General features: G+C 46.1%; 1 protein-coding gene across 2 annotated transcripts in view; it reads left to right on the top strand.

Moving 5' to 3' along the window:
• The window catches only part of CADPS (calcium dependent secretion activator), a 211882-nt gene that overhangs the window by 74631 nt on the left and 123718 nt on the right, over window positions 1–13533 (top strand). For both annotated transcript variants that reach the window (XM_017826840.1, XM_017826841.1), the window contains exons 4-6: window positions 632–712; window positions 4980–5216; window positions 7484–7605. In XM_017826840.1, the coding sequence (XP_017682329.1) occupies window positions 632–712; window positions 4980–5216; window positions 7484–7605 (440 nt within the window). The remainder of the gene's footprint in view (window positions 1–631; window positions 713–4979; window positions 5217–7483; window positions 7606–13533) is intronic.

Here is a 13533-nt window from a genome sequence, read left to right as displayed (position 1 = left end):
ACAGGGCTGTGGGCAGTGCATTGCAAAAAACACCCCAAAAATACCCCCATAAAATCTCTGCTGAAGTCTGCAGGAAAACTGATGGCATGAATTAGGTGGTAGCACAGGGATGCAGCAATATGGAGGGAAAGAGAAAGAAAATAAGCAAATGCTATTGCTGTGCATTTCTGCTGAGCTGCCTTATGTTTTCTCTGGGTGGCAAGCAGGGCCAGGGGTGTTTGGCTTGGTGATCTGGAGCTGCCGAGTGTTCTGCCCCAGCACAGGGTGCTGTGGCTTCTCAAGAGCCAGTGAAGTGATACCTCTGGAGGGCACCCCGCTTTCCAGGGTTTCAGGTAGTCACCATCAGAGTTTGCTGCAAGGCTGGATCACAGGGCAAAGTGGGTATAAGATCTCAGGGTGAGAAATCTTACAAGAGGCAGCTGGGCAGGTACCAAAACTGTCTGTCTTGGTGCTCACTGATGGTGAGCATTGTGGGCGTCCTTTGGGGGGGCTTCTGTTCCGAAAGGTGGCCCATCACCACTCCCTCTATGCTATACTTCACTGATAATGTAGTGCAGGTGGTCAGCTGGAAGAACTGAACTGCTCGTAAAGGTGCTGCATTGGTTAATTTTCGCTTTTTGTTTTGATACAGCTGGACAACCCAGATGAGCAAGCAGCACAGATCAGGCGTGAGTTGGATGGACGTCTCCAAATGGCAGAGCAAATTGCCAAGGTAAAAAAAATTCTGCTGTTATTAATAAGCTTTTCATATATAAGTAGTTTGATGCAGCCTGCAGGTTCTGTCATTCTCTTATGGGTTTTTTCTCCCAGTAATCACCATATAAAAATTACCAGGTTTTTAACTATAAACAAAACAACAAGCTGTTGTTGAAGCTGTTATGATGTGCGTTCCTTGGAATGTCCTGATGAGCTGGGACAGGTTGGGTTCCTGCAAAATCCCTTACAAATCCTCACCAGTGACAAAGATATTGTCAGACTCTGTCAAATTTCTGTGTTGGGCAATAAGGTGTGTGATGGCATGTACAAAGGAGACAGAAATTGCCCTGAAGGGATTTGTGTCTGTTGCTGGGCTGCTGGGAGCCACAGTTTCCTCCCTGTAGGTAGATGCTGCCTCAGTAAAGGTACTTCATATGTGTTGTCCCAGACAAGTTCACACTATGCATGAGAGCAGTCAGGCCAGCACTGCACCCTGCAGGCACTGCTGCTGTTTGGAGCAGCAGGCACAGGACCTCCAAAGAGTTTTGGTAACCAAGCACCTGGCTAAGCTCCCTAGAGACCCTTCTGTAAGGAGCTGTCTCTCTAGGAGCAAATCACACCCTCACACAGTGTAGATTTGTGTGGCCTCTGATGGACCACAGATGGAGAGGGTTCTGTTGACATCAGTAAAGCCAAGATTTTATCCTTGCCTCTAATTAGATGCTCTGATAAAGCCCTAAAGGGGCTGAAGTCATTGGGAATGATCTATCTGGCCATTCTTGATAATCAAGAAACCATTACTAGAAGGAAAAGAAAAAGGTCTAATCAGAGAGGCAATCTCAGTCTAGGGGCCTGCCTTTCAGCAGCAGCTTTCCCAGCACTGACCTGTGCCCAAATCAGGATTTTTCATAAGAAAGGTAATATCAGAGCTGTTTGCAGCCACACTGATATCCCTGGGTATGAAAAGCAGAGCACATTCATTTATGATCAGGCATTAGCAAGAGTGCTGTTGGTGCCTGCACAGCTCCTCCTCATTAACACTTCTGTTAAACAGCTGCTGCTGTTGCGTCTTCAGGGACATAGGCTCTGGTTTTCCCCACTTCACTGATAAAATTACTGAGGTGGCCAAGGACGACATGGCCAAATGGTGGTGCAGCAAAACAGCAAACTGACTGCAGCTCTTTTGTTCAGCATTTGGCCCTTTGCCATTTTATTCCTGTCAAGAAAACCTACAGTACTCGTTCGCAGTGAAATGTAGGCCCCTGTGCAGAGCACGGCTGCTCTGGTTCCGAGATGGGTAGCCAGGCTCTGAGTGCCAGAATGAGATTGCCTGGTTTTGTTGTTTCATTTTCTCTTTATGGCATGTGGGACAACAATATGCATGATTCAGTAGCAGCCAGCAGAAGCTGCATCTTCATGAATTATTTTTTGCAAAAGAGAATTTTCCATTTTCATTCTTCCCCTAAGGATGCTGAAAACAAACCATGACACTGGTGGCCCTGCGAGAGACAGTCAGGGGAAACTCCTCAACATAACCTGACATATCCCTCTGCAGAATTCAACCTTCAAAATACAACCGTGCAGCTTGGAGGGTGGTTTCGAGTAAAAGGGACTTACCTGTGATCCAGTTGGCAGCTACTGATATTAAATCTCCTTCATGGTACTGCTGCAGGCCTTCTCTCCAGAATGTCAGGTCCCACCAGCATCTGCCTATGAGAAACCTTGTTCTTTCAGACCTATGAATACCGTCTTTTGGAGGCATCCAAATGACCTTTTGAATCCTTCTCTGTATCCTCCTTTCTGGGCAAGGCTACTTTCCCTCTAGCAGAGGGCAGGTTCACAATTCAGCTCAGTGAAAGGATAGCATTTCCAATTTTATCTCCAATTTGCAGCTTTTAATACAGATTTGCTGCACAGGGAGGCTTACAGTGCTCGTGAAACCAGCCCTGAGGTGGCTGTCTTGGAGATTCCATGCTCAAGGCAAATTAATGCCTCGCTAATAAATTAAGAAATTCACACTAGGACATTTGCATTTCAGAGGCATCAAAGGCTGTGGAGTCTAACGGGACTTTAGCATTGCAGTGTTGCAGAACCAGTGGCTCTGCACGCCCTCGTCTGACTTGTCGTGTGACCTTGAACAGTGACTGTGCACGCCAGCCTTCCTGCCTCTGGATACCAGGGCACAGCTCTGGGTCTTTTTGCCTTCCCGTGTGCCCAGGAGAGTGCAGCTCAGCACAGCACTAGGGCAGCGTTAGGCAGGGTCCCCCACTGAGCCTGACTCCATCAAAGCACATAAGCCCAGCCTTGGAGCCAGGCGGCTTGAGGATCACACTCAAAGTCAAGCAGATGTTTTAAAGCTGGATCTGGACGGGCTTTTCATTCTGCGTGTTGTACTTTTCCAGCAGCCAAATAGAGCAGCATTACAGCTGAGAGCTTAGTGGTGCCAAGGCAGACATGTATTTCTCTGCAGTAGCAAGTGCTCTGCTGTCCTGGGGTGCCTTTTCCCCCACTCAAGTCACTTGGCCTCAAGGACAAGGAGGAGCGCGTGTAGGGGCAACTAAATGAGACCTTTTGATGAGACCAGAGTGATGTATCTGTCTGGGGCTGGGACACTCTGCTCCAGCTTGTTGGACTGGTCATTTCTTGCAGTCTCTTAACTCTGCTTCTCTCTATGCTTGTCTCCATTGCTGATCCTCTCTCTGCTCAAAGTACACGTGGAGCTGACTAACACCCAATCTTGCTGTTATCTGCATCTCTTATAACGCCTTACTGGAGGCTTTCCCCAGCTTTATCTCCAATCCAGTGGGTAACTAGAGACTACACCTGCATCTCTGCATTTCCATCATCAGTCAAATAGTCTCTCAACAGTTAAACTGTTTTCTGTCACTTTAGACATTTTTAGCCTTAATATGAGATGTTGCTGGTGGCACACAGTGAAATGTCTCAGTCTTGCTGCACTTCTGAAGAGGTTTGTGGAGGGAGTGCCAAAATTGAAGTCCCTGGAGAGATGGATGGCAGCAGGGTAAAAAAGCAATAATGTCTGAACATCATTGCTTCAGCAGTAGTTCTCAAAATCCACAAAACAGTTACTTTTTTTTTTTTTCCTAAGGGTGACTTGCAACTTATACAATGCACAGACAATAAAGCAGACTGATTAGGTAGTTTATCTTGCACCAGGTCTAATTTACATGGGGGAATTGCTTCCCAAGATTGAGACTGGAAACAGATGACTATATTTTAACTGCTTGGTGCTAGTGCTGCTGTGAGCTGTGCTTGTAACGAGGACTGATGCAAAAACTAGTGCAGTGGAGTACTTTTTCAGCAGCTTGATGACAGTCTTCTAGAAGAAACATGACCTTGTTTTCTTTTCTAGCATACATTTTACAAACAGCTTTTTACAATATTATGAATTGCTACCAAGATACTTTGCACGTCAGCTTCACATTCCCTGGCTGCAGATGCTGCCTCGCTGTCACACACCATTCACAGTCTCTCGTAACCCACTGAGAGATGCTCGAATCCTGAGCAGATTCAGGGCATGGGAAAAGTTGTCAGAAGACAGGGCTCAGACCAGTGATGGGCAGAAGTTCAAAGCTGAGAACTTCAAAGCTGAGAACATGCATTGGGGAACATCATGTTTTTCTCTCACTGTCAGCTTTGCTTTTAATCTTTAAAGTTCCTGTTGACAACAAGCAGCACTGTAATGAAAGGTTGTTGTCTTGGAGGGAGATTCAGGCCCTGGCAAGTAGTGGGAAGGGTGTTTTACCCCTTCTTCCAGGTGGGACCACATGTTACTGCCCACACATTGCTGGTTTTCCCTCTTTGGGCTCCTTTCATACCTAGAAAACTGATGGAGCGACTGCTCAGAAGTGCTTTAAAAAGAACTGGTGCATTTGGGAGACTGGAAGACAAGTCCCTTACTGTCAACATCCTTTGAATCCTTAGTAAATTGCTGTCAGTCACAAAGTTCAGCTGAGAGTTGGCCTGGAGTGTTTGTAATTGTGAATACATACATATGAAAAAATCCATTTGCTGATAGAAAAATCAATGAAATGCAAGTCCATGCAACAAACAGGAAAGTTGGACAAGTACCAAGTAGTAATTCTACGGAAGCTAATAATGTTTCTGCATTACCCAGGGGGAAGCTGTAATTTGTCATCTGGTTTGTGGGAGTTCCCTGCTAGCAAACCTCTGCAGATACTCCTGGCGGATTCTTCCAGTGCAACAAGTGGTTACCGATTGTCACAGCCATTCTTTCTGTTGTGTTTGTTTCCAAATCCAAGGAACGCAAGTTTCCCAAGTTTGTGTCCAAAGAAATGGAGAACATGTACATTGAGGAACTGAAGTCCTCTGTCAATCTCCTGATGGCAAACCTGGAGAGCATGCCTGTGTCTAAAGGAGGCTCCGAGTTCAAGCTGCAGAAGCTGAAACGTAGCCACAACACCTCAATAATTGACATGGGAGAAGAAAATGAGAACCAGCTTTCCAAGTCAGACGTCGTGTTGTCGTTCTCCCTGGAGGTAAGTTTCACACACCACAGGGTGCAGAGTTTGTGGGAGTAAAAATCACAGCAGCCAAGTTCTGCTCCCTTCAAACTTCAGTTAGCTGAAGCAAGGTGAGTAGAAATCACTTTCTGATCTCCATGAGGAACAGCTCCTCCCTGGTTACTGGAAGCTTTGCCTGTGATCAAATGTTGTGTCCTTTTGGGTGTCTCACTCATCTTGTTGGAACAAATTGTGTGATATATGCTGTCTGGCATTTGCTGCTGAGGTATATCAAATGGCTCAGAAATCTGCATCAACTGACCTCCTCATGCAGTTTGTTACTGAGTGTACCCCAGTAAACCTGAACCTGTACTGTCCCCCAAAACCAAAACAATAATGCAACACTGTAAATGTCAGTGTGTTTAATTATTGCCAGTTAGAGGGGTCGCTGTATTTTGCTGCAAGAATTACTTCCTCTTTGAAGAATTGTTGAAAATTGCTGGGGTTTAAATGCACCCAACAGATTGGCTTGCAGTTTGTGTGGAAGTACTGTGCTGTGCTGGCTTGCTCTTTGCTCTGTGTTGAACACTGACTTTCTACTCTGTCGAGCAGTTTGTCTGTGCAGCCCGGGGGAAGGCAGGATGCTGTGGGACCTCCATTACCTCTGACACAGGCTGCCTCAGTCCTGGAACAGTGTTGCTCAGGAGCTGTTTTCAGCCAACTCAGTTGTTTTGTGCAAACATATTTGTGGTCTATTTGCAGGCATATTTACTTCAAGGAGTCATCAGCTCACCCATACAGAGTTGTGGTTGTCTGTCAATGAGTGGGTTTATGTTACATTGTCAAAACAACTACTAGGATAGAGTCAAAAATGTAGGATGCAGAAAAATCAGAAAATTCTATTTTTGTGTAGTTTCTTGTTTATTTTGCTTCCTAAAAGGGTCTCTTTTTATACATATCATGCCAATGCAAAACTTAATGACACTGGTTGTCCAGTCTCAGAGTTTAACTCACTAGATGTCTGAAACTTTCTTTATAGTATTCAGTTCAGTCTTATTTAGAAATAGGGCTGTGAACCCAGAGATCGTGCCTTCAGGAGCAGCATTAAACAAAGCCTGACTTCCAAGCATTCCTGTTGGAGGAGCAGGGAACTATCACAAAGCAATAAACCTCCCTGTTGCAGAAGCCTGTGCATCGTGTACAGCCATGTGTGAAGGGACTTACCCTTGACAACAGAGCGTCTACAATGCTTTGCTCCAGCTGAACCCCATCTGGTGGGAAGCCAAAGCTCAGTGAAGCACTGACTTCAGGAGCTGGCAGGTCTGGGCACCACTCAGTGCTGAAAACTCTTGCTGCAAGAGAGCTTTTACTGAAAATGTGCACTCATTAGAGGGTTTGTGGAGCTCTGTGTGCCAGCAAGGGGATCTTCAGCTCAAGCCAGATCAGAAGACCAGAGGAGAACAATTTTAAACCCCTGTGTATATACTTCATAGATATCTGTGTTAAAACAGGAACAGAAACTCCCCCGGTGCTTCTTGTAGAAAAGTTTAAGGTATGTAGTTAATGAGATTAATCACCTTTAAAAAAAGAAAAAAGGGTAATTACCTGCAAGAAACTAAGATGATGATTTCTTAATAAGAAAGGTTTCTTATAAGAAAGATGGAGAAAGATTTTTTTTTTTTTTTACCAGGACTATAGAGTGACAGGACAAGGGGCAACAGTTTTAAACTGAAAAAGGGTAGATCTGGATTGAATATAAGAAAATATGAGGGTGGTGAGACACAGGAACAGGGAACAACTAGGGCAAAGATGCTTTTTCCTTGGAAATGTTCGAGGTCAGGTTGGATGGGGCTCTGAGCAACCTGATCTACTGAAAGATGTCCCTGCCACGATGTGGGAATTGGACTAGATGATCTTCAGAGGTCAACCCCAAACTGTTGTGTGATTACTCTTATTGTTGTCTTGGCACAAGCTGAGTAGTTGTTGGCTTTTTTTCCTGGATTACACATCTTTAGGCACTTCTAGGTGGGGCAGGACCATGTCTGTGAAGTCCATCTCCTGAAGCTTGGTACAGCCCTGGGCACCCAAAGGTTTCAACAAGCCCATGTGCAGGCAGAGGGAGTCCTGATCTCCACACAGACCTCGCTGGCTGCAACTCAGCCTGGGCAGTGCCACTGTCCCAGCCCACCTGCCACCATGAACAGCCAGCAACACATGAAGGCCCCCAGCACTGGCTGGGTCAAGAGCCACAGCAAGGTCTGAAGGAGGCTGCTTCTCTTACATTTCTCTTTCTCTCCCGGCAGGTTGTCATCATGGAGGTGCAGGGTCTGAAGTCGCTGGCCCCCAACCGTATCGTGTACTGCACCATGGAAGTGGAAGGTGGGGAGAAACTGCAGACTGACCAGGCTGAAGCCTCAAAGCCAACGTAAGTCTTGCTTTGCTTTTTTCTCTCTCCACCATGCTCTCCTCTGCCCCATCTCTATGCTGCTGAGTTGCTGCAGATAGCTCTGCCTCCTGCATGGTGAGGCCAGAGGGGACTGAGAAGCAGAGGAGAAATGTGGGCTTCCACGTATGCAGAGCGTTGTCCTGCAGCTAAGAATGGCACATAAGCCCTGATTGAGAAAAAGAGGTGTTAATGAGAGGCTTATGTCTCATGTAGCCATAGAGAGATAAATTTGGGCCTGTACGTAAAGACTTTGCTAAATAGGGATGGAGTTAAGCATGTGCTTAGATAAATACTTGTCTGAGTGTCCATCTGAACTGGTGCCATCAGGTGTAGGTACGTTATCTTATCCTCACTGTCTGGGTTTTGGTAGTCCTACGAGAAAGGAAACAGCTGGCAGGGACACACTCTGGCAGCTACAGCCAGAGGTGAGAGAGAGGAGCTGGGAAAAGCTTCAAGTCACTCAGTTAAAGCTTTATCAGAGGCCTCTCTGACCCAATCCCATTCAAGGGCAGGGTCTTGTTCTGTCCTCTTTGATCTGGTCCCCAAATCCCCACTTTTGTCTTGCCCAGATGTTGTGAAACACCTGCAAGTAGTGATTGATCTTGGTTAATTTGGAAGGAGAAAATGATGAATGGCTTATTTCCATTCCAATTTGTAGGATTAGTTAGCTTGAAACATTATGGATTTGAGGCAGTTTTTCTCTGGATCACTGCAGAGATTCCACCCTTAAATTTAATTCTCGATGCACGTCCTCACAGTGGAGAATTGCCAAGGTGGTATGAAGCCTCCTCCAGGAGTAGGGAGCAGTGCAGGAGGGGGTTGCTTTTGGGATATTACCCCTCTGTTTCCATATCCCCTTCCCTCCAAGTGGCCAGTTCTTAGTGGTTTTCCAGGAGCTTCCCAAGCTGGTGGAAGGAAAGCTGGAACTGCCTGGCTGCATTACATGGGAATGCACAAGCACTGCGGGCAGACACTCGGGAGAGAGCAGAGCTGAGGGCAGACTGCCCTCCCTCCATTGCTGTCCTCTCATAGAGGCACAGAAACTGCTGATGCCTTGTGCCCTGCACTGCACCAGAGCAGCAGGAATCTGCACTAAGTGGTTTAAAAACAATATTCCCAATCAGGGAAAGTGCTGCAGCCTGGCTTACTTTTCAAAATGCTTCAAAAAATCTCCTTCAGAGAAGGAAGGAAGAGAGCTGTGCTTGGAACAAAATTTCCATAAGAACCTACAATTTCACTATTTTAGGTATTTTTATTGCTTCAGCAGAGAAAGTTAGGCTCTATCTAGGGGAAATTACTACTATCAATACTGAAAAGCACACTTCTGGGTTACGTGTACTTATTTAGATTGGTCTGTTCATCCCACTTTTGCTCAAAGGGTCTGTCCTTCCTTGCACAAGCCTTCTTGCTGCCAGATGTAGGACCATTTCTGCAAGAATTGTGTTTAAAATAAGGGCTGCAGGAGTCAGCTCTTCAACTGAGTGGGTCTTTTTATCATCATGAAATGTACAATGTCTGGGCATGAAGCCATGAGCCTTCAGGAAAATGCAGCCAACACTGAATGCTGCAGTGTGATACGAGTTATGCAAGTCCATCACACTCATCCTCTCCCTGCTCTGGCTTCCTGTAGAGGTGTGAGCCAGGTGTGATGTCTTCTGGATGGCTCCAGCACTTGGGCTAATACCTATGGAAATGCCTTAGGAAGGGAGTGGGTTTGACAGTTGTGTTGCTTGAGGGTCCTGGGACTTTCTAATTCCAAAACCAGACCAGCCAAGCAGAGGCTCTAGGATAACATTCACAGAAACCAGAGGCCACCACAGAAAGCTTGTCCTTTTTTCCTCTCTGCATTAGAGGGGTTTCTTTCACCTTGCTTCCTCTTGCAGACACAGCACCACAGACACAGGAAACCAAAGTCCAATGAAAGCAATTTACTGCACTTAATTCTCCTCTTGAGAAGAGCAGGAAAGAGAGAATGACCCAGATGTGACATGTTTGTCATGTTGCTTAATACAAGACTTGAAGGCCCTCAGGTACTCTGGTGATGAGGGCAGTGATAGAAACATCTCAGAGAAGTTTTTGGTGCATTTTTGAGCAGTGCTGCCTTAGAGACAGATAATGTATGGCCAGGCAAAACAGCCTTCTGGGGTGTCAGTTTAGATGCTCATTGAGGTCATTCACACCATGTTTGTTTGTGTACTTTTTATAATAAACAAACCACTCCTTGATAAAGGAAGCAGCTCAGCAAAGGCATGAGGTACTGCTCACTGCCCAGCATCCCAGGATTTGCGTGCTTTGGCAGGGGATGCTGCCTGGCCTGGGGGTGAGTAGCTTATATTTGAACAGTAAGATTCACTGGAAGACTTCCCTTTTCTATGACAGCCTTGTCATAGGGTGTCCTGGGGTGGAGGGTGATACGGGGCCACTCGAGCTGGTAGGACGTCTTTTCACCTAACTTGTGGAGTTGGTCACTATATTCTCAAGTGTCCTTGAAATGCCAGCCCTCAGCTAAAACACCCAAGTCACAGCAGTGGCAGTGGCTGCTCTTCAGCTGAGTGCCATGCCAGGGGTGCTAACCTTGGCTCCACATCACTAATGGGGAAAGGTGATTCCCTGGCCAGGAGCGGATTTCCAAAAGCACTGGTCGAGGTCTGTGAGAGATTCTTCTTTCATCTTCCCTGGTGGAAAACCAGCAGTTTTTGACAAAAAGATGTTTGAAGGCATCTTAGTGACTTTGGAGCTGTTTGCAGATCTTGAGAGAGGCAGGGCAGCAGCAGAGTTAGCAGCCAAGTGATCAGATGAGTCGTGTGCTAAGAGTGTGGCTCTTGGGACAGCAGTAAATACTGGCCTTCTATTTCTTCTCAGGCTCTGTGCTGGATTGCTGACATTTTAAGCCCAGTCCCTTCATGTGAGGATTATCTGCCTCAGTGCGATGGCACAGTTGTAGAGAAAGCCAGACCTGAAATGGTAAGGTTTATTTCAGGTCGGGTTTGCAGTGTATTATTGGTAGTGCTTTTAATAAGTTGTGTAAGAAAAAACCTTTGTGTATTATGTCCTAACCCGCAGATGCCTCTGAAAAATATCCCAAATCCCAATGTGAGCAGGATTTTACTGCTTTTCACACTGGAACTGTATTCTTGCAGATGGTTGAGGGCTTTATACCCCCCTTTCCCTGCATGCTGACCTGAGGTCTGCTGTCTGCATGTCTCCAAAATGCCCTTCCAGGAGCTGTGGTAGTAGTGCTGCCATTTGCACGGCCTGAAAACAGGGTTGCTGAAGGGTTTGGGAATAGCACAAAAGATGCAGCCACAGTACCCCTGTTCTACAGCCTCTAAAGAGGCTGATGGATATATTTAAAGAGTAACCCATGCTTGTAGCAGTGCTCATCAGCCGTACCAGTGTTTCAGCATCTTCCATTACCTTTCTCTGATGTAAGCAGAACAAAAGAAAACAAAGAGACCCAAACAACAGCAAGGTCCTACGTGCCTTGTAAATAAATGCTGTGTATTCACCTGGACCTATTTTGGCACACAGATAAGTCTCATTCTCCCTTGATACACAGTAGTGAAAATCATATGTCCCTGCATTGACCTCAGCTGAACCATTTGGGGTAAAAGCAGTAAAAAACTGGTGGGGGAAGAATCTGGCCCTCCTGTCTGTGCATTTTAGCACAGCCAAGAAAGGACAAAGGTGTGAGCTGTCTTTATTTTGGAAGTGTCTTTATTTGGAGGTTGAGCACCTTCAACCCTAGTGCAGGGGTTGTGCAGTGGCTCAGAGAATAGGTGGGAATGAAGATTGTTGTTTTTGAAGGAGAAAAGACAAATCATCATTGCTTGGGGTTTTTTCCATGTAATTTTCTTCAGTACTGTATGGCAGTACTGGAGAGAGGGCACTCAATGAGTCTCATCTGACTCTATATCACATCTTATGTTGTTTGTCATGACCAAGGGCTTGAGCCTTTCTAGAAATTCACTCTGATGATAAAGTAATGTCTTTGGTAAACTTCTAAACCTCTCCCATCTCCTTTCTCTTACCCGCTGCCCTAGGAGACAGGAGTGCCTTGTTTTATCTCTGTGCTTGTTCTGATCCTGCTCCCTGATTTGTTTCAAGGTGCTGTGACAGCTCAGCTGCTTATCTCTGCTTCGACAGGCTGTACCAGATCTCCATCCTTATCCTTCAGCCAGGGTTTTTGTTTCAGATTGGTGTGCCATGTCCATCAGAGCCCGCTGCCTGACTGTAAAGAGGGACTGGAAGTGCACAGCATCCTTCCTCAGTGCCATTCGGTCACCCTCTCCTTCTGGGAGATGGGCACTGAGCAGCAAAGAGAGAAGCCCTGCAGGAAGGGAGGCTGGCTAACAGGGGTCTCTTCTCTGTCTGCAGAAGGGGAAAATCTGGTCTTTTCATTCAGGAATCCCCCGTCTCAGGCCCTGGAGTGTGAAGTTCTGCCCGTTGGCTTTGCACAGATAGGAGCATGATAAGAGCGTTTTGTTGCAGTCAGTGTTTTGCTGCCAAAATTAGTTGGGGATGCCCTGCACACTCCCCTGTGGTAAAATGAGAAAAGTCCTTCCGAGATGTATAAATTACAAATAAATATTCCGTGTGCTGTAGAACTAATTTAACTCCACTGAACTAAAGGGGTTTAAACTGATGTGAGAGAGAGCAGAGTTTAGCCCATAATTCATGTTATGTATCTCCCAGTACAGCTGTTGATGCTGTGCCTGGCAGGGCTGTTCCAGATAAGGCAAAGCTTAGGCACAAGAACTGAGTGGCTGCAAGTTTTAAGCAGGCATTCATATTTAGGTTTACAAGCTTAGCTAAGCCCTGTGTAAGCAAAATTCACGATGCTGGGTGAAAAACAAAGCAAAAGGAAATTTTAGGAAGTAACTGCTTCTTTTTCCTTTTTTTCCCCTTTCCTCCCTCTTCTAATTGGCTTCAGCATTAAATATAAGCTGTGTTAATTACCCATACCAATTGGCTTGCCTTTCCAGTTGCATGATTTCATTTCACAGCTGTGCAGATGTTTGCAGCTCTTTCTCCTTAGGAAACCTCCAGGAGACTTAGGAATGTCTTAAGGCCGGTGACTGAGCCCTGGGTACAGGTAACATCAGACACCATCACTTCTGAGGTGCAGTCCTCGTCCCTGGAGTGAGTCTCTGAGCACAGGGTCAGTCTGCCCTAGGGCATCTGTTGGAGAAAGGTCTTCCAGGAGAGATTTTCAGCTTTGCTCTCTGTGAGTTAAGTGATGCTGCTGGTGACCATGACAGGAACAGGAACTTCAGGGCGGTTGTTTTTAGCCCCTCTGTCTGAGGCTGAAAGGTACAAAGTGGTGTCCAAATCCCTGATAAACGATTTCTTCACTGACAGCTATTTAGCATGCCCAGGAGACAGTTTTCCAATGAGACTGTGCCTGACTTTGCACCTGGAGGGTTCTGCTGTTAGCTCGGTCTGACCAGCTCTTCAAATCCCCTTTTGTGTGTGTGACAGTATTTCCATAATGCTCCTGAGATTTATGCTGTGACGTTCCCTTTTCTGAAAATGGAGGCTGTGGACAAGTCATTAGGCACAGCAAAAACTGCACTAAAAAGTTATTACCCAGATGCAAGCGTGTGATCTATTATGGGAAGTCTTCATGCAAGTGATTTAATACCTTTTTTAATTAGGAATTCAGAACCTCTTCTGATGCTTACTCATAGCTGCTCTGCAGGAATGGTTCTTACCTTGTGGGGACAAAAATTTTGCTTTAGATTAAGTGGCTAAGTTTTTCCCCAGAGTAAAGGTAGGCCCCACAGGATTCCCTTACTCTGACTGTCACCCAGACAGCCACACTGCTGTGAGCAGCCTCCTGGACAGTTGTGGAATACTCTGCTGGGACTGTGGATGGTGATCCTGCTCCCAAAGGTCTCATGTGCA

The sequence above is a fragment of the Lepidothrix coronata genome, unplaced genomic scaffold, assembly GCF_001604755.1.
Source record: "Lepidothrix coronata isolate B3197 unplaced genomic scaffold, Lepidothrix_coronata-1.0 Scaffold131, whole genome shotgun sequence".
Taxonomy (NCBI): domain Eukaryota; kingdom Metazoa; phylum Chordata; class Aves; order Passeriformes; family Pipridae; genus Lepidothrix; species Lepidothrix coronata.
This window is presented reverse-complemented; position numbering and strand designations above follow the sequence as displayed.